The 26,549-nt window shown below is 37.0% G+C and overlaps 1 protein-coding gene across 6 annotated transcripts in view; it reads left to right on the plus strand.

Annotated features, from left to right (window-relative positions):
* FAM135A (family with sequence similarity 135 member A) overlaps positions 1-26,549 on the plus strand; it is a 127,901-nt gene that overhangs the window by 6,702 nt on the left and 94,650 nt on the right. For all 6 annotated transcript variants that reach the window (XR_011974352.1, XM_072642570.1, XM_072642574.1 and 3 more), the window contains exons 2-3: positions 12,737-12,823; positions 13,378-13,493. Coding sequence is in view for 5 of the 6 variants with exons in the window: in XM_072642570.1 (XP_072498671.1) it covers positions 13,417-13,493 (77 nt within the window). In the remaining variant the exon portion in view is untranslated. The remainder of the gene's footprint in view (positions 1-12,736; positions 12,824-13,377; positions 13,494-26,549) is intronic.

Consider the following 26,549-nt stretch of genomic DNA (forward strand, 5'->3'; position numbering starts at 1 on the left):
TTTGGGATTGATGTGAGTCAGTTACAACAAAGACTGGGGACATAGTGTGAGTGTACCTAACATTCATATAGAGCTTTAAGGTTCGCAAAGTCTTTTTCATACAATATCTCATTTGAGCCTCACAGAGCTCCTTTAAGATAAATACTATGGGTGTAATTTATCCCCATTTTACAGATGAGGAAACTGAGACTTAAAAGAGGTTGTGGCTTGCCCATGATTATGTGGGTGGAAAGTATTTTCCTGTCAGTCATGTGGAACTTGAACCCAGGTCTTTCTGATCCCACTTCCAGGATTCTCTCTACTATATCAGGCTGCCTTCAAGCATAGAAACAAAATAGGATGGTAATCCAGCCGAAAGGCCTGTCTCAATTTGTTAACTATTATTTAGCTTCCAGATGTTGAAAGTAATTAATAGATTCACCTTCAATTCTCAGAAGCATTTATTAGAACTCCTCTCTGCTTCACTGAAATATGTGTGTATACACTTACAGCAAAGCAACAAGTATACAGTTTTATTAAGCCCTTGGTGTGTACCAGGCACTTTGGAAATATTGGGGATATAAACAAGAAAAAAAAGGCAATCCCTCAAGGAGTCTAATGGGGGAAGATCAAACATAAAAGGAACCTCAAATTGGGGGTGGGGAGGAGGAAAAGGTACCTAAAACAGTAACATGATGGTGAAATCAGTCAGAGAAGTTCCAAAATAGTGTAGTAAAGTGAGCAATGGTGATAAATTATGGTTGTGACAGAATTATAATTCTCCCCCCCCCCCCATATTATTTAAACAAATGGCACTAGGACTCTTGCAAGGAAGAAGGAGGGATATGATGAATCTTGTCCTCCTTTTTTCTTTTTTTTTTCCATTTCGTTTTCTAAGAATTACCATAACTGGTATGAGTCAATGTGAGTAGATTTGGTTGACTGAAATTGGGGCTTTGGGGCTTAGATTTATACAGTATAATTGAACAACCTCTGTGGGGGCAGCTTCTATGCTTTCGCTGTGTTAAACATATTCTGATAATCCTGGCATTGGAATGGGTTGTCAGTCAGTTAGTGAACATGTATTAAATATCTGCAATATGCCAGGTACTGTGCTAAGTTCTAGTGATTGAAAAGGAACCAAAAAAACCAGCCTCTACCCCTCAAGGGACTTGCAATCTAATTGGGGCTACAACAAGGAAACAAATATACAAACAAGCTGTATACAGGATAAATGGGAAATAATTAACAGAGAGAAAGCTCTAGCATTGAGAGGTGTTGGGAAAATCTTTTTGTAGAAGAAGGGATTTTAGTTGGAATTTAAAGGAAGCCAGGAAAATCAGTAGGCAGAAATGAGTAGAGAAAGCACTCCAAACATGGGAGGTAGCCAGAGAAAATGCTTGGAGCTGAGGATGGAATGTCTTGTTCATGGAATTTCAAGGACAGCATCCCTAAATTGAAGACTTCATGGCAGGAAACAAGATGTAAGAACACTGGAAAGGTAGGAACGGGCTAGGTTATGAAGGGCTTTGAATGCCAAAAAGAGGATTTTATATTTGATCTTATTGAATTGGGAGTTGGGGGTGGGAGTGTTGTGACATAGTTGAACCTGCACTTTAGGAAAATCACTTTGGCTGATAAATGGAGGGTGGATTGGAATGAGTAGAGACTTGAGGCTGGTACATCCACCAGGCTGCTGCATTAGTCTAGATGTGAAGTGATGAAGTGCACAGAATGGTAGTGGTGTTAGAGGAGAGAAGGTTATGTATTCAAGAGATATTCCATACATGAAACTCACAGACCTTAGCAACAGATTGGCTATGGAGAGTCAAATGTTGTGAGGAAGGTGACACCTAGGTTGCAAGCCTGAGGTACTGGGAGGATGGTGTTGCCCTCTACAGTAATAAGAAAGGTGTGTGGAGGAGGAGAGGGATTTTAGGGGGAAGGATAATAAGTTTGGTTTTAGACATGTTGAGTTTGAGATGTTTCAGAGTTGGAGATGTGAGATTGGCGGTCAGCAGAGATTATAGGTAAATTTAAAAATCAGCATAGGGATGGTAATTAAATCCTTGGGTGCTGATGAGATCGCCAAGTGAAGTAGTATAGAGAAGAAGAAGACTCAGGATGAAATGCTGTGGGACATCAATGATTAGAAGGTTTAGTCCGGCTAGGAACTGTGGCATATACCTGTTTTAGGCAATAACTTCCCACAGTCCTGGATGCTTAAGGGGCCCTTCCATAAGATCTGTGGAATGACTGATTTTTATAGCATTAACCAACCAACATTACAGAGAAAAGGGAGAATTAGATTTTGTTTAGAATGAATGTTGTATGATGTTTTGCCACTTGAGCTAGCATGGTTTGGGTAGTGGTCCAGTCCAAAGTAAATATCTTATGATTGTTCTCCTACCATTCAAGTAGTTCAGTATTTCTGAGGTATGGTCACTGGGCCAGAATTAAAGTCATAAAGTTGGTATAGGTCAAAATAATAGAACACAGAAGAAGATGTGAGAAATAGTCAGTCATAGTGGATGTGGATAATAGGGTTGTCCCATACCCATTTTCTGATAATAATAGAACTTGTGTTGGACTCTCTGGCTAAGTGGAAGTTTGTGCCTGGTGCTAGGAAGTCAGACGTAGTAGTCCTCAAGATGTACCAGCTGTACCCCTCAACTTGGGCTGCAATTAGAGCCAGAATTTTGTATACAAAAATTGGTAAAAACTTAGTAGCCGCAACCACCCAGGTGAATTCATCTCAGATAGGTGTGGACAAGCAGTTCAAAAACAATTCACCCACAGCATGAATATTTTTTGTCAAAGTTTGACCAAAGGTTTGCAAGAACCTAGCATAATCTACCACTGTCATTTTAAGTTTATGGGAAACTGGTGTAACTTTGGATATATCACTTTGTTGTTATGGGTCTCTTGTTTCCTCATCTGTAAAAATGAAAGGGATTTAGACAACCCTTTCAAGTTGCTTCCAGATCTCAATTGTATGATGTTATGATCCCAACACATTATCAAATAAGGAACTTTTTTTCCAGTCAGTTATGGGGGGAGTGTTCCAGTTTATTGACATTTCCTATCTTTAGGTGTTATTATTATTGGGTAAAGAAAATTGTCCTTGAACCTGGGGACTTATTTGACTAGTCACAGGCTAAGGGGAACTGGGAATTAACTATTAGGACCCAGACTTATAAAGTGTTTAGACATGTTTTATGTGTGTACTCTTATATTGTGATATTTCAAAAACAAGTAAGAAAATATTGAAAAAGAAGTAATCATAACAAAGAATATCAGCTTTTCATTTTCTATCCCCTCACTTTTTTTTGCCCTTGTTGACTTTATTTGAATTTTTACAGTTGTGTGTATTATTTTGGCTTTACTTTCTTCACTAAGCAGCACTTCATGTAATTTGTCATATGTTTTCTCTGAATTAGTCATATTCCTTGTGATGGAGTGATATATATTGTTACGTCCACATAACCATTTTCAATTATTTTCCTAATTGTTGAGTACTTATTTTGTTTCTAGCTTTTTGCTACCACAAATAATTCTTCTATGAACATTTTTGTATGAATGGTTATTTTTTGTTGTTGCTTTCACTAAACTCCTTTGGGGTATGCTCCTAGTAGTGGGGTCTCTGGGCTAAAAGGCTTTGAGCAGTTTTACAGCTTATATATTCTCTTGCTTTCCCTGTTTTTACTGTCAATGATTACAAAGGTATTCAATCTTAAAACCATCTTTGACTTCTTATTTTGTATATACTCTTTCCCTTTAGAATGTAAGCTCCTTGAGGGTAGGGATCATTTCACTTTCATTTTTGTATCACCGGCACTTTACCGCAATGCCTCGTTCATAATAGATGCTTAATAAATGATTGCTGATTGAGTTTTCCTCACCCCACGTATCCATACAGTTGCCAAGTCTTACTAATTCTTCGCATCTCCAGTCTTCTCCATTCACACAGCCACCAAACTGCTTCAGACCCTGATAGTAACCTCCTGGATTGGTTTGCCTGCCTCAGGTTTATCCTCTCCCTAGTCCATCATTGGTCTGACCATGTCACTTCATTGTCTATACAATAAATTTCAGTGACCCTCATTACCTCTAATTTAAAATAAAAACTCCTCTGTGTGGCATTTAAAGTTCTACACAACCTGGCTCCATTCTATCTTTCTAACCTCATATAGCACTTCTTTTCATGCACTCTGTGAGCCAGTCAAACTGGCCTAGTTATTTCTCAGACACAATATTCCATCTGCTCTCTAATAGGCCCTCCCCATGCCTAAAATGATATCCTTTCCTCACCTTTGCCTCTTATTGTCCTTCAGAGCTCATTCAGACTCCTGTAAGACCTTGCTTGATTTCCAATTTCAGTGCCTCCCCCCACAAAATTGCCTTGTATTCCATATTTTGTATATATTGACTTTGTCTGAATTTAAATGTGTACATATCTTCTCTCTACAGAATGTAAGCTCCCTGAGAGAAAGGGCTTTTTAATTTGTTTCATTTGTATCCCCAGTGCCTAGCACAGTATCTGGCACTAATAAATGCTTGTTGATTAATTGATTGATTGTCCCTACTTATTTCGACAATTCCTTTTCTGTTCCATTTTATCTTTCTTAAGCACTCACATACGTACGTCATCTGTATGTGTATGTATTTGTATTTTTACATTAATAGAGTAAGTGGGAAAAGTATTTGAGAAGAGTGGAATGATTAACCAGGGTTTACATGGCTAGAGTAGAAGACATAATAAAAAAGTTTAGAGAAGACTCCAAGAAATCTTTGAAAAATGTGTGTGTGTGTGTATGTATGTGTGTCTGTAAAATTATATACACATGTAAGTATGTGTATATATATTCATAAAGGACTTTTAATTCCAAAATTTTTGCATATATTATACCATTTTATCTTTAAAGTGTTTCTTTTTTACAGTTTTTATCAGGAATTACTTTGTGAACTTCAACTCATTAATATAGGTATTTATTCAGCCCAAGGAAATCTCAGCTTATCAGTGCCTTTTCATCTGGTGTGTTTCTTATCCTTGTTTTTCCTTATATCCTCCACTGTCTGCTGGAAGCCACCTACTGGGTCTTTCTATATTTTATGGTAAATAGCAACACAATCCATCTATTATCCATTTCTCTTACCACACGACCAATTCATATCTTTTTTCAAATCTTTATTTCCTTATAACTTCCTTTGTGTAATTAATAATTGGAAATACACTACAGTCTACTTAGAGCTACCATACTTTATTACCTTTGTGTCACTTGTCACAATGATTCCTTAGAGATTTTGATATTCTCATATATGTAACTATATAGCATTGCCAGAAGAATATTTTTTTAATGGGTCTTTGTTCCATTAAATAGCCTAATTAAAAGTGCAGTGCGACTTCCCAGAGGCATGTCAACATATACTCCATTTCTCCTACACAATTCTGGGCCCAGTTCACTGTTAATGGTACTTCCTGTCACAGGAACAAGGGTTCTGATGTCCAAAAATCTGTGGACTGCTTATTGTAGTCTGGACAAGAGACATTATTTATCTGTTTGGGCAAATTTCTTTTATAATCATAGAGGAGTTCTGTGATATTTTGGGACCCGTTGCAGTCACTGTTATTATCCACTAACTATAGAATATGGGGGACCTCCTTATTTATAGGAAGTTCCTTCTCCATTTGAATTTTACATAAGATAGTCTTCATTAAAGTGTTCAATACTTGTTGAGCATACATTTTCCTGTTTTGTACTTGGTGTTAATAATCAAAGTTGTTTAATTAAAGGTTGTCTCTGTAGTTACATTTCTGTATAATGGGAGTTTTTAACTTTTTTAAAGTATTTTATTTTTTCCAATTGCACGTGAAGACAATTTTTAACATTTTTTTTAGATGTTGAGTTCCAAATTTACTCCCTCCCTCTTCTCTCCTTCCCTCCTTAATACCTCAAATGGTAAACAGTTTGATATAGGTTATATATGTGCTATCATATGAAACATATTTCTACATCAGTAAGGTTGTGAGAGAAGAAGCAGACCAAAAGGAACAAACTACACACACAAAAAAGTGAAAATAGTGTGTTTCAGTCAGCATTCAGACTGCATCAGTTCTTTCTGTGGGTGTGGACAGCAATTGTTCATTGTGAATCCTTTGGAATTGTTTTGGGTCATTGTATTGCCGAGAAGAGCTAAGTATTCATAGTTGATCATTGTACAATATTACTGTTACTGTGTACAGTGTTTTCCTCTGTTCACTATACTCTGCATCAGTTCATATAAATATTTCCAGGTTTTTCTAAAATCTGCCTGCTCATCGTTTCTTAAAGCACAATGGTATTCCATTACATGTTCAGCATTCTTCAGATAATGGATATCACCTCAATTTTCACTTCTTTGCCACCACAGAAAGCTGCTATAAATATTTTTTGTACATGTAGGTTCTTTTCACTTTTTTTATGATCTCTTCGGAATACTTTGGGATAATAATAGTGGTATTGCTGGATCAAAGGGTATGCATAGTTTGATTGCCCTTTGGGCATAGTTGGTGGTTAGATTTCTCAAGGAATTTTATGTGATCCAAATGTATGCATAGAAGTTACCTTACTGTACAAGATTCTTTAAGGCTACGTTTCACTTCTGAGTTACATGGTTTTTTTTTTAAATCAACAAATAGTATACACAGTGGGACCTTGTTTTCTCTACACCTTACAGTCAGCTGTGTAATTGTAAAGATTTTCATTAAGAGAATCATTTGTGAAAGCTTGTCTGTCTCTTTATACTTTTATTAAGGATCCCTTTTAGTATATCTAGTACATCTGTAGATGATTCTCATACTTTATACAGATTTGAAAATGAGTGTATATATATATGTGTATATATATATATATATATATATATATATGGTAGCTGTTGGTGTTTTACCACTTGTCTCCTTAGATATTACTGTTGTTCATTTTTTTAAATTTATCTTTCCTGAGATATCTTGGAAAATGATTCTTTTAATACTTTGAATATTATGGTACCCTCACATAATTTTTCAGTATGTACTTGGTACAATTTAGCCACTTTTGCCTATTTTGTCTTAGGATAAGATCATAAGTTTAAAGCTAGAAGGTACCTTAGAGGTCATTGAGTCTAAGCTCTTCATAAACTGAGATCCAAAGAAATTAACTTATAAGTTTCTTTGGAGACAGAGTTAAGGTTATAATGTACTTCTTTTTGCACTAATAATGAAAGCAAATCATTATTCATATATGACAGATCTGTTCCATTTTCTGCTTATTAGTTGTTCTCATGCCAGTTGAATTTACTTCTTGGGATGATGTGGATTGGTTCTCTTACCAAGCGTTTTGTGAACTTTTTTTTTTTGCTTCTTTATAAGGCAATATTACTTATAATCTTCCACTATCCTTTTCCTTAAGATTTTACAAACAAGATTATATTCTAAACATCTGTTGTTCTTGGCTTCTACTTCTCACTGTATTGTAAGGAGTTCAGATATTTGCTGGCTGAGGCAGTTTATGAGTTCTTTTTTTCCTCCTTGTTGTGGTATCTGTTTTATACCGGATAAACCTGTAAGAAATGGTGATAATCAAATTCAGTATATTTTTTCCCATTTACCATTATTTCAGCATTGTTGTCTTATTTTAATAAATCAGGTTAAAGCTGTTGTTAGTGTTTTCATTGTCTTCTCATCTTTATTTTGGTATTGTTTTTTTTTTTTGCTTTTCTAACTGTTTGATGGGCTGACTTAAAGAAAACAGCTAATTCAGATATGATTTCTACATCAATAGCCATGTTGATGCTGTATAGCCATCTTTATAATGCTCTTTTTGCTTATGCTTTATGGTGAGAGAGATGTGAAATTTTTTTGGGAGGTACACTATGAAACCAACTTTACCATCACCATTGTTTTGCATCACTAAGGAGAATTTGTGAGATATCCTTTCCATTTTGCTGAAACTTCTGTTTATCTTCTAATTTCTTTTATTTATGAGATGATCAGTAATATGTTTGGTTTATTCCAGTGGTGCCTCAAATTTTTAATCATTAGTCAATGACATAGTTTGCAGTACCTACTAGTTAAGGTAATGCTTATAAGTGGTCGAAAAACTAATTCTTATGTTCTTCCCCACTTTTTCACTACTTTTCCACCATCACTCTGAAATTGGAAGAGGACTGAATTCAAAGGGGCATTTTGAATTTTTCATTGTTTGATGGTTTGCCCTAACTACAGACTTTATGACCTATTGACCTGTGTACTGATGATGAGCCTCTCTATACTTAGCTGTGTTGGTCCTCTGAGGATAGACTTAGTCTGCCACTAGGAGGACACATGGGACTTTTAAGCATGCATAGAATCTTGCAGACCTCCCAAGGTACTGGTAGAGCTTTTGAGAATTCAGCATCAGTTCTACAATATGATGAAGCATCAGAGTTGGACTTTAGTGGAAGATAAAAATTAAATTAGAGTGTGGTTTGGTTTGGTTTTGTTGAAGAAACTTGAATGTTAATTTTTCTTCTCTTTTTTTTTAGCACTCATTCTAAATGTAAAAATGTATTAAGTTGTATTACCTTCAGCAAACAAGTACATAATAACAGAAAATTCAAATTTTTTTCTCTTCACCTTTCTCAAAGAATTGTCAGTAGATATTTGCTTTCTAAAAGTTTTCACTTTACAAAAAGATCTACCATAAAATTCCTTGAAATTTATCAAGAATTGTAAACTTTTTTTTGAGGGGCGAAGGCAAGGTAGTTGGGGTTAAGTGACTTGCCCAAGATCACACAGCTAGTAAGGATCAAGTGTCAGAGGCCGGATTTGAACTCTGGTCCTTCTGAGTCCAGGTACCTAGCTGCCCCAATCATGAACATTTAAAATATTGACTTTCTGATTACATATATAACTCTAGAAATGCATACACGGTTTAAAGTAAGATGTACCTTTACTAGTAACGCTAATACCACTTTACATTAACTGTTTTAACTTTATAAAGCTTTTATGTCACTTCATTTTTATTATTATAACAGTTCTGTAAGGTAAATGGTAAGGTACTCTTTTATAGATCAAGAAATGCAAACAGGACAAAGTACAGAAAACATTTAAGTAAGTACCTGATATACGTATATAACTTTTTCGGGGTACTAGAAGTTTTTATCATCTATAGGCTTACAGTCAAGTTAGAGGGATACAACATCAACATGCATAGCTATAATAAATAGTATTGCATGATGCTTATTAATGGAGTTATAAAACAAAATGCTGTCTGAGCTTTGAGAAGAAAAATTTGAGTGAGCTTTGGGAGGATATTCAGACATAAGACATAGCTGAGGAAAAAGCATGGTAATGAGAGAGTGTAGCATGTGTTTGGTCAACTTAAATTTGTCCAGTTCGTCTAGAGCGTAGAAAGTGGGAAATTGGAGAAATGTGAGAGAACAACCCAGTAGTGAAAATAGAGGGCCTCAAGTAAGCAGAGCAAGGATTTTGAGCTTTGCTGGGGAGGTGATAGATAGCAAGTCAATAAAGGTTTTTGAGAAGTACATGTAACAAGATCTCTGTTTAGATTATTCCGCCAACAGTATCTTCATACTGGTTTGTATACTTAGAGAACTATTAGGAGTCTTGTCATTGTTCTGGTGGGTGCCTGTAATAGAGGGATTACGGTGGGGCAAGAGAGGAGTTGTGATGAAATCCATGGAACTTAGTAACTGAGTATATATGGAAGATCAGATAGAGGGAAGATTCAGAGATCCAAGGTTACAAAGTTGGGAGGCCAGATGAAAGGTGATGACCACATACTGAAATTGTGAAGGTAAAAGAAGGAACAGATTAGAGAGAAAAATAATAGCTGCCGTTTTAGACATTGAGTTGACAGTACAGATCTGGAGATCAGAAGTCAGAACTGGAAATAAAAGATTTTAGGGGCATCTTTATGTAGGTGGTAGGTGACCCCACTGGATGAATAGCATTTTCAAGAGAGAACAGAGAGAGTAGAAACTTGAAGACAGACTCTGATAAACGTAATACTATTATTAAGGAATCTGAAAAAGGATAAAAAGCCAGAGGAAGAGTATGGTGTCTCTGAAATAAGAGAGGAATGAGTATCTCGTGTAGGATGTTGTTGGCCGGATCAAAAGCTATACCCAGTGAATCCTGGGTAACACAAGTAATGACAGATGAATGAACAGAATGGAGATCAGGCCACAGGCTATTAAGGACTAAAGAATAAGTAGAATAAGTTTAATAGGGATAAGAGAATGGGACAGTTAGGAGTTTTGGAGCTTATATTAAGAAGGTAGAACTCCAGAGTTGTAGCCAAGAAATAGTAAATAGAATGTGTAAATAGTAAGCGAATGTGAAAACATTAATTTATAATTAAAATGGAGTGGACTGTGAGTTTGTTGGAGTTCAGGAAAGTTAGGATTTTTATGATCAGGCTGTCAGATTGTCAGTATTTCTAAATTTCCTGGGATGATGGCATAGTATGTAGAGTAAGACTATTGGCCAGATATTAAAATCATTGAAAATGTTGAAATAATGACTTTGAGGTCATATACACATCATGAAAAGAGAATATTCCCCATATTTGGCTTTTAAAGACCTTTATAATCTAGCTTCAGCCTATCTTGCCAGGCAGGTTATAAATTACTCTCTTTCATGTACTTTATACTACAGTCAAACTGACCTACTTGCTATTCCCCAAAAGGGTCATTCCTTTTATCTCCATGCTATCCCATTTTGAGAATGTTCTCTCTTCTCTCCTTAGCATCTGGGAACTCCTAGTTCCCTGCAAGGTTCACCTCAGGTGTCACCTTCTTCAAGAAATTTCCTCACCCTCCTATATCCACAGTTGTTTTGTACTTACTTCAGAGATAATTTGTATTTATTTTTCTGTGAACATTTTGGTGTTCCTCTACCTTTAGTAGAATGTAAGCTCCTTGAGTGGGTACTGACTGACTTATATTTTGTAACCTCACCACTGAAGAGGTGTACCTGGCACATAGGTGGTGAAAGGGAAGAAGCATTTACTTCTACTGTGTGCTAGGCTTTTGATCCTCATGACAGCCCTAGTGGGAGGGTTGGAAGAGGGAATAGCTGGGAAATACTGAAATGATCCTCATTTAAAGTTGGAGAAACAGAGACAAGCAGAGCTTAAGTGATTTTGTCCCAAATCTCACACCATAGTAAGTGTCTGAGACTGGATTTAAATTTAGGTCCTCCTGACCTCCAGGTCCAGTTTTGTGTCTACTGTATCATCTTATGAAATGTTAATTGAAACTATAAGGGTACGAGGAGTTGGTTGATAGTAGAAGAATTCCAAAGAGCAAAATGGAATGGGTGAAGTAATGGGTATATAGAGTTGCAGTGGACCTGGGGAGAAAATAGGGTACTTAGAATAAAAATGATGCTTTTGGGAAAAGTATAGGCATGTCATTTGCTCTTCCAGATTACCAGGTTTGAAAAACTAGTACCAGAGGAGTTAGAGTAATGTCTTACGCTGTTTCCATGCGGGATTTAGAAAGAGTTTATGTTATAGAATGAACATGTTCTGTGCCTCTCTAAATTTTCTTCTCAAAGTGTCCTTTGATCCTCGATGAGGGAGTTGGGCTTCTGAGTCAAGGAATGTAAGAAAGTTTGCCCAGGGTTACTTTCCTCAGACATCTTTTGACCCCTGAAGAGCAAGTAGCATGGTGTAGTGGAAAGAACATGGATCCCTGGTGTTAAGAGATAACCGTGTTCAGATTTCAGTTCTGACATTTGTTATGTGAATCTGGGCATTTAACTTAGGCACCTCAGATCTTTATTTATAAAATGGGGATAACAATGTCTTATTTTACATACCTTATAAAGCTTTGGTGAGAATCCTATGAAGTAATGTATATGTCAGTTTGAAAACTTTAAAATCCTACGTAGATGAGTCACTTTATTACTGATAAAGCTGGGCTTCTGAAGTAGAGGACCTGTGATCAAATAAACATCTTTATGATGGAAATTAGGAAAATTTTCTGTGAAATGAAGATTTAATTGAGCCTTTTTATTCTAACATTTCTAATTCCTGAAGTTATTTTAAGGATTAAAGATAATTTCTGCTTAGAAATGTATATAAAATTTAAGATTAACCCTCAGGTATTAAAGGCAGCTTTTTTTTACCAAAATATTTTTTAATGTCCAACAGCAATTTAAAAAAGAAAATTAGAAGCACAAATATCATGCATCTCATGTTACCCTGTTCTTTGAGTGGTTTCATGTAAAAAGGTGAATTCTTTATTTTCCATTTTAAAGATGAATCAACATTCTCTTGCTTCAGGGTGAGCAGGAATATCCAAACTGAGTACACTTGATAAAATCCTTGCCTCATATTCCTTGAAATAAAAAGAAGTGGGCCCTTAGTAGAGATACTTTAATATTTCAAGGAGCTGGGATGTTTCTCAAAATGAATTCTCCCTCCACTGGTGCAGCTTGCCAGCACTCTCTTGGTTTTAGTAAATGACCTTTGAGAGGTGGTATAACTGAAAATTTTAATCTGATGATAAGCTTCCCAGAATTCAGCTGAGATGGTCTTTGAAGCTGCCAGGTCTTGTATTCTGCTTTACAGAGATGGGGGGGAGGGAAGAGGGAAATATCTTTTCTATAAAAAATTTTGGCCAAAGCCCTATAGAACACATAGAATATGTATGTATACAAATGACATAACTATACTTTAAAACGGTTTTTTTTAATACCATCACTATTTATAATCTCTCCTTTTTATAGGAAAGAATACACTTTTAACAAGATTAAATAACTGGAAGAAAAAGTTTCACTAATTCATATATTAGGATGAAATTTTGATCAGAAGAGGTAAGAATGAGATATTTCTCTTGAACATTGTTTATGTAGAACTGTGCCTCAGGATGTTGTTTCATCATTCTAATTTTTAAAATTAATTTTGTCTTTAAAGTTATCAGCTAAAAATTGTCTGCTCCTTAGAAGTAAATTCTTTATACATTTGTGGAGTTGAAAGAATGTCTCTTTACTTAATCCTGGGATCTGTTTGTATGTACAACAGAGTTGGAAAGAGAGTAATGGGTAGTTTGTTTTAATAAAATGTAAAATGAAATTCTTAAGGTTGCTAATATTAGAAAACAGACTCAGTTTTGAACTTTTGCTAATGATTTGCTGTGGCTATTAATCTATGGGATTAGGGAAAATATTTTTACATTTTCACAATATTTGGGAACACAAATATTTAATTTTCTGATGGCGTTTGGTTAAGTTGAGCTTAGCATTGTTTTATTTAGTTTTTATTTTGTTTCTATAGATCATATTTCTCTTATGTAATAAATATTTGAAAAGAAGTTGCTTTTAATTTTCTTCCTCACTTCTTATTAACTTTTTGTTTCTTTTTTAATTAGTGACATTTCTAGCTTTATCTTCTGTGTATAAAATTAAAAATGACTGAAGTCCAAGCAATGGTAGAATTCTCTGTGGAGCTACACAAGTTCTACAATGTTGATTTGTTTCAAAGAGGGTATGTATTTTAATACTTAAAATTATTTAAACTTTATAAACATTTTATTTCTAGGGTAGTTTATTTTTCTGTTCCATGTGCATACAGATATATATTTTAGTGATTTTTGACTTTTTAGTAGTTATTTGAAAATTGTTCATATAACATGTATTTCAAGCAGCTTAGAATGTTTGTAAGAGTATTCCAGTTACTTGCCTTCCAAGACATAGACATGAAACAGTTAACAATAAATAGCATAGAATTTCAGGGATGAGTAAGAAGATTGTGGACTGGGTGAGCCGCAGAATTTATTTTAGAGCAGGTTGGATTTGAATATGCATAGAGAAGAAAGAAAGGCCTATCAGGTGAATGAGGCACCACCAGTGGACAAAGTTTTGGAGCTGGAAATTAGCCTGATGTATTTGGGAATTAGTATGATGTTTTGATGGATAGGGACAGATTTTGCAGAAATATAGAGTCCATGTTGGGAATTACTGGGAAATACAATCAGAAAAGTTAGATTGTGGCCAGTCTGTAGAGGACCTTAAATATTTGATTAAGGTGTTTGTACCTAATATTGTAAAGCCATTGCAAATTCTTGAGGAAGGGAATAATATCATAATGCCAGGGTTGTAGGATTCAGAGCCTCTTTGAAATGTCTATCCATTTCTCCTAATTCTTCCCTCCTTCCCATGACAGCATTTCAGATATATGAAGATAGTTATTTGTAAAAGCACCAAATTTTGGTTTTTTGATGTTTGAAAGGGACCTCAGTGAGCTTCTACTCTAGCATATACCTAAAAAGGTAATATAATTCCTCCTAAATTTTTTCATCTCTAGGTTAAGTATTCCCGGTTTCTTCAGGTGATCTTTTCATTGCGTGATCTTGAAAGCTTTTGTCATTATGGTTGTCCTTTGGAGTTTTACTGATGTCTTCTTAAAATACATTACCTAAAACTAAGCACATACTGTCAGTGCAGTCAGGTCAGGACTACTTCCCCTTGCCTAGGACTCTGGACCTCTCTTCGTATATAGCACATGATATTTGAGGCTTTCTTGGCTCTCATAGTCACTTCATATTGCTTGAAATCTACAGATTTATATTGATTTTGCCAGTCACTACAATTTCCATATCTTTTTTAGATGAACTGCTTCCTACCTTACCTCTTCTGTATTGTACTTAGGAAATTGAGCTTGTGAACTCAGTGTAAAACTACATTTATTCCTGTTAAATTCCATTGTATTGAATTTGACTTAATAGCCTGACCTTTCACAATCATTTTGGAGCATGGTATTATGGTATTAGTGGTATAAATGGTATTAGAGCAGGGATGCTCTACTAATAGTGCTACCTTTCTCCCATGACTTCCTCTTGACCTTCAGTAGTCTTAAATATAGCATAAATACTTGCTGCTTTTACTTTTTCTCTCTGCTATATTCTGGTTTCTGTTTTCCTCATTCACTGAGCATATGGAAGACTATTAAATTCTAAGCTCCGTAAAGGTGAAGAGTGGCATATTCATCTGTGTATATTTTGTAGTGTTGAAGATTGTCTTGAATCAGTAAATCAGCAAGCATTTATATGTATATAGATATAGATAGATATTGTCAGTTTTATTTTCATTTCCACAAGATTTTGAATTCCATATTTTCTCCCCATCTCTCTCCTCCACCCATCCCAGGATGGCGTGCACCCCAACCACCCCTTTCCCCAATCTACCCTCCCTTCTATCACCCCCACTTCTCCCATCCCCCTTCCCTCTATTTTCCTATAGGGCAAGATAGATTTCTATAGCTCGTTGTCTGTACAACTTATTTCCTAGTTGCATACAAAAACAATTTTTACTATTAATTTTAAAGCTTTGAATTCTACCTTCTTTCCCTTTCTCTCCACCCATCCTCGTTGAGAAAGCAATTAGATATAGGTCATATATGTAGCCATGCAGAACACTTCCATAATAGTGGAATTATTTAATATAATAATGATTGTGAAAGACTTACCATATTTCCCTCTATCCTGTCCTGCCCTCCATTTATTCCATTCTATCCCTTATCCTGTCCCCCCACAATAGTGTTTGCTTCTTATTACCCCTTCCCCCTAATCTGCTGTCCCTTCTGTTGTGCTCCCTCTCCTGTCCCCTTCCCCTCTGCCTTTCTATAGGGTAAGATAGATTTCCATACCCATTTGGATGTGTGTTACTCTTATCCTTAAGCCAAATCCCATGAAAGTAAGGCTCACTTATTCCCTCTCACCTTGCCCCCTCTTCCCCTCCATTATAAAAACTCTTTCTTGTTTCTTTAATGTGAGATGCTTTGCAACATTCTACCATTCCCTTTTACTTTCTCCCAGTACATTCCTCTGAACACTAAATTTTATTTTTTAGGTATCATCCCTTCATATTCAACTCACCTTGTACCGCCTGTCTATGTATACACACATACATATACACATACATAATATATACACATATTCACACATATACATATATGTACATGTACACATACCTACACATATAATATACACATACATACACACATATTTGTGCATACATATATGTTATACATATATTCTCTATAACTACCCTAATACTAGAAATGTCTCATGAGTTACAAATATCGTCTTTCCAGGTAGGAACTTAAATAGTTCAACTTTAATGAGTCCCTTATGGCTTATCTTTCCTGTTTACCTTTTCATATTTCTCTTGATTCTTGTATTTGAAAGTCAGATTTTCTATTCATCTCTAGTCTTTTCAGCAGGAATGCCTAGAAGTCCTCTGTCTCATTGAAATTCCATTTTTTCCCCTCAAGTATTATACTCAGTTTTGCAGAGTAGGTGATTCTTGGTTTTAATCCTAGCTCCTTTGACCTCTGAAATGTCATATTCCAAGCTTTTCTATCCCTTAGAAGCTGCTAAATCCTATGTTATCCTGATTGTGTTTCCACAATGCTTGAATTGTTTCTTTCTGGCTGCTTGTAATATTTTCTTCTTGATTTGGGAACTCTGAAATTCGGCTACAGTATTCCTAGGAATTTTCCTTTTGGGATCTCTTTTAGGAGGTGATCGGTAGATTCTTTACTTTCTATTTTACCTTCTGGTTTTAGAATGTCAGGGCAGTTTTCCTTGACAATTTCTTGAAAGATGATGTCTAAGCTCTTTTTTTGATCAAGGTTTTCAGGTAGACTAATAATTTTTAAAGTATCTCTCCTGTATCTACTTTCCAGGTCATTTGTTTTTCCAGTGAGATATTTCACATTGCCTTCTGTTTTTTCATTCTTTTAGTTTTATTTTATAATCTCTTGATTTCTCATGAAGTCATTAGCTTTCAGTTGCTCCATTCTAATTTTTAAGGTATTATTTTCTTCAGTGAACTTTTGGACCCCTATTTCATTTGGCTAGTTAAACTTTTTAAGGCATTCTTTTCCTCACTGGCTTTTTGGACCTCTTTTGCCATTTGAGTTAGTCTACTTTTAAAGGTGTTACTTTCTTAGCATTTTGGGGGGTCTACTTTAGCAAGCTGTGGACTTGTTTTTCATTATTTTCTTGCATCACTCTCATTTATTTTCCCAATTTTTCCTCCACCTCTCTTACTTGATTTTCAAAATCTTTTTTGAGCTCTTCCATGGCCTGAGTCCATTTCATATTTTTCTTGGAGGCTTTGGATGTAGGAGCCTTAACTTTGCTGTCTTTCTCTGGTTGTATTCTTTGATCTTCATCGTCGTAAGAAAATATCTTTTCACCAAGAAAGAAACCTATTTAGACTTTTTTTCCCCTTTTGGTCATTTTCCTAGCCACTCCACTCATAGCCCACTTGCAGTAGACCCCTTCTGTTAGCCTTCCAGATTGTCCTGGGCTAGAAATCTCTTTCATTCTGTCATTTTGTGGCTTCTGCTGCTCTAGAATTTGTTCAGAGTCATTTTTTACAGATATTTTGAGGGATGTGGGTGGAGAACTCAGGCAAGTCCCTTCTTTTACTGCACTGTCTTGGCTCTCCTCCCCTCAACAAGCATTTATTAAGCACCTATGTTGTACCAAACACTGTGGATACAAAGGAAAAAATGAAACGGCTTTTGATTTGAGGGGATAATAAATACTGAATTATATCCTTTCTTACCACCTTTTTTCTTCATTTCTTCCTAAAATCTGGTAGATAATTGTGGAAAGCTACCATTGCTTAGAGACATGTAGATACCATTTTCTATTCAAAAATCTTTAATGGTTTCCTATACCTTCAGGATCAAATGCAAACTCTTGTGTTTATCGTTTAAGGCTTCCCTGAACCAAACTCAGAATATATCTTTCTTAACTTAATGTACTTTTTGGTTCAGGCAAACTGGACTTGGTGCCATTGTTCCTCATATACAAGACTCCATCTTCTGTCTCTAAGCCTTTGCACTGACTGACCTCTGTGTTAACAACACACTGTCTCCTCACTTCTGTTTTCTAGAATACTCTTGGCTCCAAAGCTCGGGTCAAGCAGCATCATCTACATTACTTTGTTTTTATTTTTATATGTACATGTTATTTTTTTCTCTAATAAAACATAAGTTCTCAGAAGGCAGGATCAGTTTCATTTTGTTTTGTATCCTCTTGATACAACACAATGCTTGGCACACTGATCTTTGTACTTTACAACTACTAAAACACCTGTTTTTAGTGGTAGTTTTAATGTTTTGTTTGAATGTTCTAAATTGTTGTTAACCATTTCTTTTAATTGGCATTTAAATTTTCACTAATTGCATATATTCGTATGATGAAGAGCAAATTGTTCTGTGCTTTTCCAGTTTATTCCTGATACTTTAAAAATTACAGAATGCAAAGGAAAAAAGTTTTTAAATCTCAAGAAACTAACTATTCTGATCCAGTATTCCCTTTAAAAAAATTTTAAGATAACATCATTAATAGGATGTGAAATGCCATTGCTTAATCCACTATCTTACACATGGTAAATACTGAAATGTTTGGTGAATTCAGGCTACCTTCGGTAAAAATTAACTGGAAATGCAATTCAAGAAACTCTTTTTGCCTGCGTGGTTCAATGACAACCTTTTTCTTGTTTCCCTACGTTTATCCTCATTTTGTTGTTTTTTTTTTTTAAACATTGTAATAGTGGTAGTTAAGTTTCATGTGAAAAAGGCTCAGCTGTTAGCAGGTACCAAAGCTTGAGACAGGTACAGATGCTTATCTTGTTGGCAATAAAAAGAAAGTGTTACATTTAGAAGTGAGTTTCATCTGCATTGACATAGTTCAGGTTAGAATTCATTCTGTTTCGGTAACAGATAATGTAATTTTTATTGTGATTGTCTTAGGTACAGAAAAAGATTAGCTTATAAATAGAAAGGAATGTAATAGAGCATCTGGTTTAAATGGGGGTAATCCAAAACTACTTGAAGACAGATGAACAAGATTGTTTTAATGAAATGCTTCTGTAACCAAATGTTAACTTTCATCATCTGTCTGATTATTTACTCAAGTCTGGCATTAATGTTAAACTCTAATTTATTTTAAGAAAGGAAAAGTACTTAATCTTTCCTTTGGGAATGCTGCATATTTCTAGTTTCTGTATATTACAGTTGACAAATAATTATTGCCTATACATAGATTTGTTTCCTTTTTATATAAAGAGCAAAATAAATGTTAAGGAATCGGTAACATGAAATGGATACAAAAAGAACTTTAAACCATGAAAATGTAAAATTGTTGTTTGAAAACATTATGTTATAGAGTCATTTTACAGAACACATTTATACTAGGCTAATGATCATAATAAATTGAGGATAATTTAAAGTGTTATTATAGTAGGAGGAACTGATTACAGGATACTAGGAATATAAACAGAAAAAAGCCAGAATCTGTTTTCAGTTTTTCTGTACCCAAAGAAATTGCTACATAATTGGGGTATATCCAAATATAACATTTCTCAGCAACATTATTCAAAGTGTCTCTGTCAAGAAGCCTATAGTTACTTTAGGCCTTAAATATATGAAACTATGATGACACTAAGCAGCTGTTCTCTGTTTTAAGACAAGATGAAATTTAAATTAGATCTGTAGCAGTTTTTTGTAGACTTGAAACTGGGAAAACCTAAGTTTTTACATTAAATTACTAAGAAAAGAAGGTATAGTAGAAGGACACTGGACCAGAAATTATAATATCATTTGCAAAAGCATAGTTTTGCAGAACACTTCATAGATTTCTCATTTTATCCTCATAATAACCCTGGGAGGTAGACAGTATTATGCCCATCTGGCGGATGAAGAAACTGAGGTGGAAGGAGGTTAAGTGACTTGCTCAAGGTCCATCAGGCTAATTAGTAGTGTCTGAGTCTGGATCTTCGTGACTTCAGGTCCAGTTCTTTATCACTGCATTACCTGGCTGCCTAGTAGTTAAGATATTCATGTCAGGCATTTGTGAGAATGTACCGTTTATATTTCTTTTAGTATAAAGTAATAACTGTTGTTCAGTCATTTTCAGTCACATTTAACTCTTCATGACCACATTGGAGGTTTTCTTATTAAAGACACTGGAGTGGTTTGCCATTTCCTTCTCCTATTCATTTTACAGATGAGGAGCCTGAGGCAAAGAGGGTTAAGTGACTTGCTCAAAGTCATTCACATAGTATGTGTCTGAGGTCAGAGTCAAGCTCAGGAAGATGATTCTTCCTGACTCCAGGCCCGGCACTCTATCCACTGCACCACCTCACTGCCCTAAGTAATCACTAGACATGTATAAATTTCAGTTTGATGTTCCTTTTAGAGGAATGTGGCAGAAAAGGAAATGCAAGCAAGGCTGTCATCCATCACTTGTGAGAGAAAGAAGCAAACAAATAGAGATTCTTTGTTCAGTGGTGCCAAGACAGTTGTGTTTCTCACTGATATGAACAGTGCTGTCTTCTGAGGATGTGTGTCCAGAGATATCCCTAAGAACAGGGAGCAGGTAAGTGGCATAGTGCAGGGTTCCAGAGTTGGAATCAGGAAGACCTGAGTTAAGATCTGGTTTTAGACACTTACTAGCTGCATGATCCTTGGCAAGTCACTTAACCTCTCTATCTGTTACCTCATCTGTAAAACAGGAATGATAATAGTAGCACTTAACCTCACGGAGTTGTTGTGAGGATCATTCACTCAGTAAACATTTTTAAGCTCCTTTTATATGCCAGGCAGTGTTAAGCACTAGGGACATGACGAAAAGTGACAGTTCCTAATTTCAAGGAGTTTAGCCTAATGGAGCCAAGACAACATGAAAATAGCTATGTACAAATAGAATGTGTACAGGATAAATTGAAGATAGTCACTAGATGGAAGGTATTAGCATTAAGAGGAGTTGGGAAAGGCTTCTTGTAGAAGGTAGACTTTAGCTGGGACTGGAATCTAGGAGGCAGAGAATTCAAAGAAAGGGAGATAGCCATTGAAAATTCCACAACCTGAGAGATGTAGTGTTTTGTGCTAAGCATAGCAAGGAGGCCAATAGATCACACAGAACCTGGGGGGAGAGTGAGGTATAAGAAGATTGGAAAGGTGGGGAGAAGGGCAGGTTATGAGAGGCTTTAGAGTGATTATCAATAGTAACTGTTGCTGTTTCTCTGAAGTCTTTGCTTTTCTTGACCTCGTTAAAGGGGCCATGCCCTGACTACTTCTTAAACAGACCTATTCAATGAATGGGTGTTGCCTCACCCTAAGTGAGTACCTGCAAAGACTTTGGCCTAAAGGGTCCAAGGTCTCCCTCCCAGTGCATCCTGGGCCATCTCCAGTCATCCTGAGGAATATCTGGTCACTGGATTCAGATGACTCTGGAGGAGAAGTGAGGCTGGTGACCTGCACAGCCCTCCCTCACTCAAAACAAAGTCAAGTGCAAGTCATGTCATCATTTCCCTGATGGCCTGGGCTTCTTCGGCAACGAAGGACAAACACGAAAGGATTCAATATTTGATTATGTAGGTGAGAGAGAGTCACTGGAGTTTTTTGAGGAATGGGTTGGGGAGGGGTAACATGATTATGACTGAACCCTGGAAGATTATTTGGCAGTTGAGTGGAAGATTACTTTAGTGGTAAAAGACTTGGCAACAGATTGAATGTGCTTATGTGAAAGAGTGGAGTCAAGGATGACAGGTTGCAAGCCTAGGTGATTGGGAAGATTGTGGTATACTCAGCAGTAAATAAGGAAATTATGAAGAGGGGAGGGTTCAGAGAAAAGATAGTTAAATAAGTTTTGAACATGTTTAGTTTAAGATGTCTCCAAGACCTTCAATTTGAGATGTCCAATAGACAGTAGAAATGGGAAATTGGTGGTTAAGAGAGAAGGTAGGACTGGATAAGTAAATTTGAGAATTATCTGTATAAAAAAGATAATTAAATCCATGTTCTGCTGGCGAACTGGACAAAGATCTAGTAGCAGGAAAACCATAATAGAGTAATGTCGCAAAAGCCTAGAGGAGAGCTTATGAACCAAAAGAGGAAGATCAGCAGTGTCATAGGATACAGAGATTTCAAAAAGAATGAAGATTATGAAAAAGACTATTGGATCTGGCAATTAAGATATCATTAATAATTTTTAAGTGAGAGGATGACAGATTGTAGAGAGTTTAGAAGAGAGTGAGAGTAGTGGGAGTATGCTGGTTGTGGGATAACTTTCTCAAGGAGTTTAGCAACACAAGGGAAAAGATATAGTATGATAGCCAGTGGAGATCAAGTGAGAACAAATGGAAAGCACTTTTACACACCTTAAAGAACTAGATAGAAGTTATTATTGCTGTTTTTATTGTAGTAAAACCATAATCAATCCATGAATATAAATGATGAATATAAAAGCCTCCTAGAAATATTTCTGGGGATTATGAAATTCTGAACAAGAAACTAAAGACATTCACAGGGTATAAGTAGTATTTTCATCATTGCTGCTAATTGAGCTTGAGAAAAGAGGCAGTTTTGCTAAGTGAACATCTGGCTAGTGTCTGAGCACAGGATCTGAATTTCTGGACCTCAACTTAAGATATAAGGATGATCTGTCGGGGGGCGGAGCCAAGATGGCGGAGTAGAAAGACGCACATAACACATAGCTCCGAACCCACAACCCATAGAACGGCTACAGGGAAGTAACTCATGGCGAATTCTGCACCCAGAGGCCACAGAACATTGGAGCGAGGGAGATTTCTGTTCCGGAGAGACCTGCAAACCTCTCATGGGGGGGTCCTTCACGCTGCAGACTGGGCGCCGGGACTGGGAGTTGAGTGCAGCCTTGCCGCGGCTGCGGCACCGAGAGGAAAAGATCCGAGCGGGCTTCAGGGACGGGATCTCCAGCGGCCACGCGGGTCCTTCCACCCACAGAGAGACCTGCAAACCTCTCGCAAAAGGTCCGTCGCGCTGAGCCCAGCCCAGACCTGCTGCGGCCGCGGCACCGAGAGATACAGATCCGAGCAGGCTTCAGGGACGGGATCTCCAGTGGCCGCACAAGTCCCTCCACCCACAGGTGACGGGGGTCGGTGAGAGAGTCTCTTTGGCGGGTTGAGAGGGGAGTGGGTTGCCCCCATAACTCAGGCCCTCCCCCCCCCCCCCCCCCCCCCCCCCCCCGAGGTAGAAGCTGAGAGGCGGCTGCAGACCAGGGCTCCCCAAGGGGGCAGGAGCCTGGATCCATTGTGGAAGGTCTGTGCATAAACCCCCTGAGGGAACTGAGCCTGAGAGGCGGCCCTGCCCCAACCTGACCACCTGAACTTAATCTCACACTGAATAGCAGCCCTGCCCCCGCCAAAAGCCCTAAGGCTGGAAGCAGCATTTGAATCTCAGACCCCAAACGCTGGCTGGGAGGATCAGGAGGCGAGGTGGGTGTGAGGAGAATATTCAGAGGTCAAGTCACTGGCTGGGAAAATGCCCAGAAAAGGGAAAAGAAATAAGACCATAGAAGGTTACTTTCTTGGTGAACAGGCATTTCCTCCCTTCCTTTCTGATGAGGAAGAACAATGCTTACCATCAGGCAAAGACACAGAAATCAAGGCTTCTGTGTCCCAGCCCACGCAGTGGGCTCAGGCTATGGAAGAGCTCAAAAAGAATTTCGAAAATCAAGTTAGAGAGGTAGAGGAAAAGCTGGGAAGAGAAATGAGAGACATGAAGTCAAAGCATGAACAGCAGATCAGCTCCCTGCTAAAGGAGACCCAAAAAAATGTTGAAGAAATTAACACCTTGAAAACTATCCTAACTCAATTGGCAAAAGAGGTTCAAAAATCCAATGAGGAGAAGAATGCTTTCAAAAGCAGAATTAGCCAAATGGAAAAGGAGATTCAAAAGCTCACTGAAGAAAATAGTTCTTTCAAAATTAGAATGGCACAGATGGAGGCTAATGACTTTATGAGAAACCAAGAAATCACAAAACAAAACCAAAAGAATGATAAAATGGAAGATGATGTGAAATATCTCATTGGAAAAACAACTGGCCTGGAAAATAGATCCAGGAGAGACAACTTAAAAATTATGGGACTACCTGAAAGCCATGATCAAAAGAAGAGCCTAGACATCATCTTTCATGAAATTATCAAGGAAAACTGCCCTGAGATTCTAGAACCAGAGGGTAAAATAAATATTCACGGAATCCACAGAACACCGCCTGAAAGAGATCCAAAAAGAGAAACTCCTAGGAACATTGTGGCCAAATTCCAGAGTTCCCAGGTCAAGGAGAAAATATTGCAGGGAGCCAGAAAGAAACAATTCAAGTATTGTGGAAACACAATCAGGATAACACAAGATCTAGCAGCTTCTACATTAAGGGATCGAAGGGCATGGAAGAAGTCAAAGGAACTAGGACTAAAACCAAGAATCACCTACCCAGCAAAACTGAGTATAATACTTCAGGGGAAAAATTGGTCTTTCAATGAAATAGAGGATTTTCAAGTATTCTTGATGAAAAGACCAGAGCTGAAAAGAAAATTTGACTTTCAAACACAAGAATGAAGAGAACCAAGAAAAGGTGAACAGCAACGAGAAGTCATAAGGGACTTAACAAAGCTGAACTGTTTACATTCCTGCATGGAAAGACAATATTTGTAACTCTTGAAACATTTCAGTATCTGGGTACTGGGTGGGATTATACACACACACATGCACACACGCACACATACATAGAGACAGAGTACACAGAGTGAATTGAAGAGGATGGGATCATATCTTAAAAAAAAAAATGAAATCAAGCAGTGAGAGAGAAATATATTGGGAGGAGAAAGGGAGAAATTGAATGGGGCAAAATATCTCTCATAAAAGAGGCAAGCAAAAGACTCATTAGTGGAGGGATAAAGAGGGGAGGTGAGAGAAAAACATGAAGTCTACTCTCATCACATTCCACTAAAGGAAAGAATAAAATGCACACTCATTTTGGTAGGAAAACCTATCTTACAATACAGGAAAGTGGGAGATAAGGGGACAAGCAGGGTGGGGGGGATGATAGAAGGGAGGGCATGGGGAGGAGAGTGCAATTCGAGGTCGACACTCATGGGGAGGGATAGGATCAAAAGAGAATAGAAGTAATGGGGGACAGGATAGGATGGAGGGAAATATAGTTAGTCCTATACAACACAACTATTATGGAAGTCATTTGCAAAACTACACAGATTTGGCCTATATTGAATTGCTTGCCTTCCAAAGGGAAGGGGTGGAGAGGGAGGGAGGTAAAGAAATTGGAACTCAAAGTGTTAGGATCAACTGTCAAGTAATGTTCTTGCCACTAGGAAATAAGAAATACAGGTAAAGGGGTATAGAAAGCTATCTGGCCCTACAGGACAAAAGAGAAGATGGAGACAAGGGCAGAGAGGGATGATAGAAGAGAGAGCAGATTGGTCATAGGGGCAATTAGAATGCTTGCTGTTTGGCGGGGGGAGGGGAGAAAAGGGGAGAAAAGTTGTAACCCAAAATTTTGTGAAAATGAATGTTAAAAGTTAAATAAATAAATTTAATTTAAAAAAAAAAAGGATGATCTGTCAAAGATAAAATGTATGTCACTTTGTGGTGGTTCAGTTGTGTCCAACTCTTTGTGACCTCATTTGGGGTTTTCTTGACAGAGATACTGGAGGAAATGGAGCCTGCCATTTTCTTTTCTACCTCATTTTACTGATGAGGAAACTGACTTGCCTAGGGTCATAGAGCCTCACAGGTATCTGAGGCTGGATTTACATTCAGATCTTCTTGACTGCAGCCTGTTCTATCCATTGTGCCACTTAGCTTCCCTAATATATGTTATAAGGATTGAGAAAAATATTTACCAATTGAACAAATCTAATCAAGAAGGCTTTAAATTGAAAATGGAGTACTAAAGTTCAAAAGGCATTTGTATCTGGGTTACTTGCAAAGATCAGAGAAAGGATGAGACCAAGCCGAAGGAAGCTAATGCAAAAGATGGAGGAGGCAGAACTATTCAATTCCATTTTGGGGTTTGTTCCCCCACCAGAAAGAATGATCTTCAGACTAAGAAGGATTAAATAAAAGTGGTTATTAGGGAATTGAACCCAAGGTAAAACAATATTCAAAAAACATTTATTAAGCACCTATAGGATGTAGAGCACTATTCTTGGCATTTGAGAGAATTCAAAACTTAAATAAAAGATGGTCTGGGCCTGCAAAAGTGCTTATAATCTCATGGAATATGAAACACAAACACATTTAAATATGATAGATTACAGTACACCATAACCACTTCACTTATGGCCTAAGGTCCTTATGCCTCATCGTAGTATGAATATGACCCTAGGGTTCTTGAAGGCTGTATCATCTGGATTCAAGTTCTGGTAGAACCTACTTTGCTTGGAGAATCATAAGGTACATGCTCTAGTATAGACTGTATAGCTCTCATCTGAGAAACAACTTAGGTTCCAAGAGCCTCATCACCAGGTTTCATTAAGATAAGAGAAAGAAATCAAAGGCATAGATTGTGGTCAATAGTAGACAAAATTATCCCTGGATACAGGTAGCATGTTAGTTTCCTTAGAAAACCCCCAGAGCAACAGGAAAGCAAAAAATAGCTTCAATAAAGTAGCAGGATATAGAAACCCATCAGATTGATGAAGATGACAAAAATGGAAAATGACAGTTGTTGGAAGAATGGCA

This window comes from Notamacropus eugenii, chromosome 2 (genome assembly GCF_028372415.1).
Source record: "Notamacropus eugenii isolate mMacEug1 chromosome 2, mMacEug1.pri_v2, whole genome shotgun sequence".
In the NCBI taxonomy this organism is placed as follows: Eukaryota; Metazoa; Chordata; class Mammalia; order Diprotodontia; family Macropodidae; genus Notamacropus; species Notamacropus eugenii.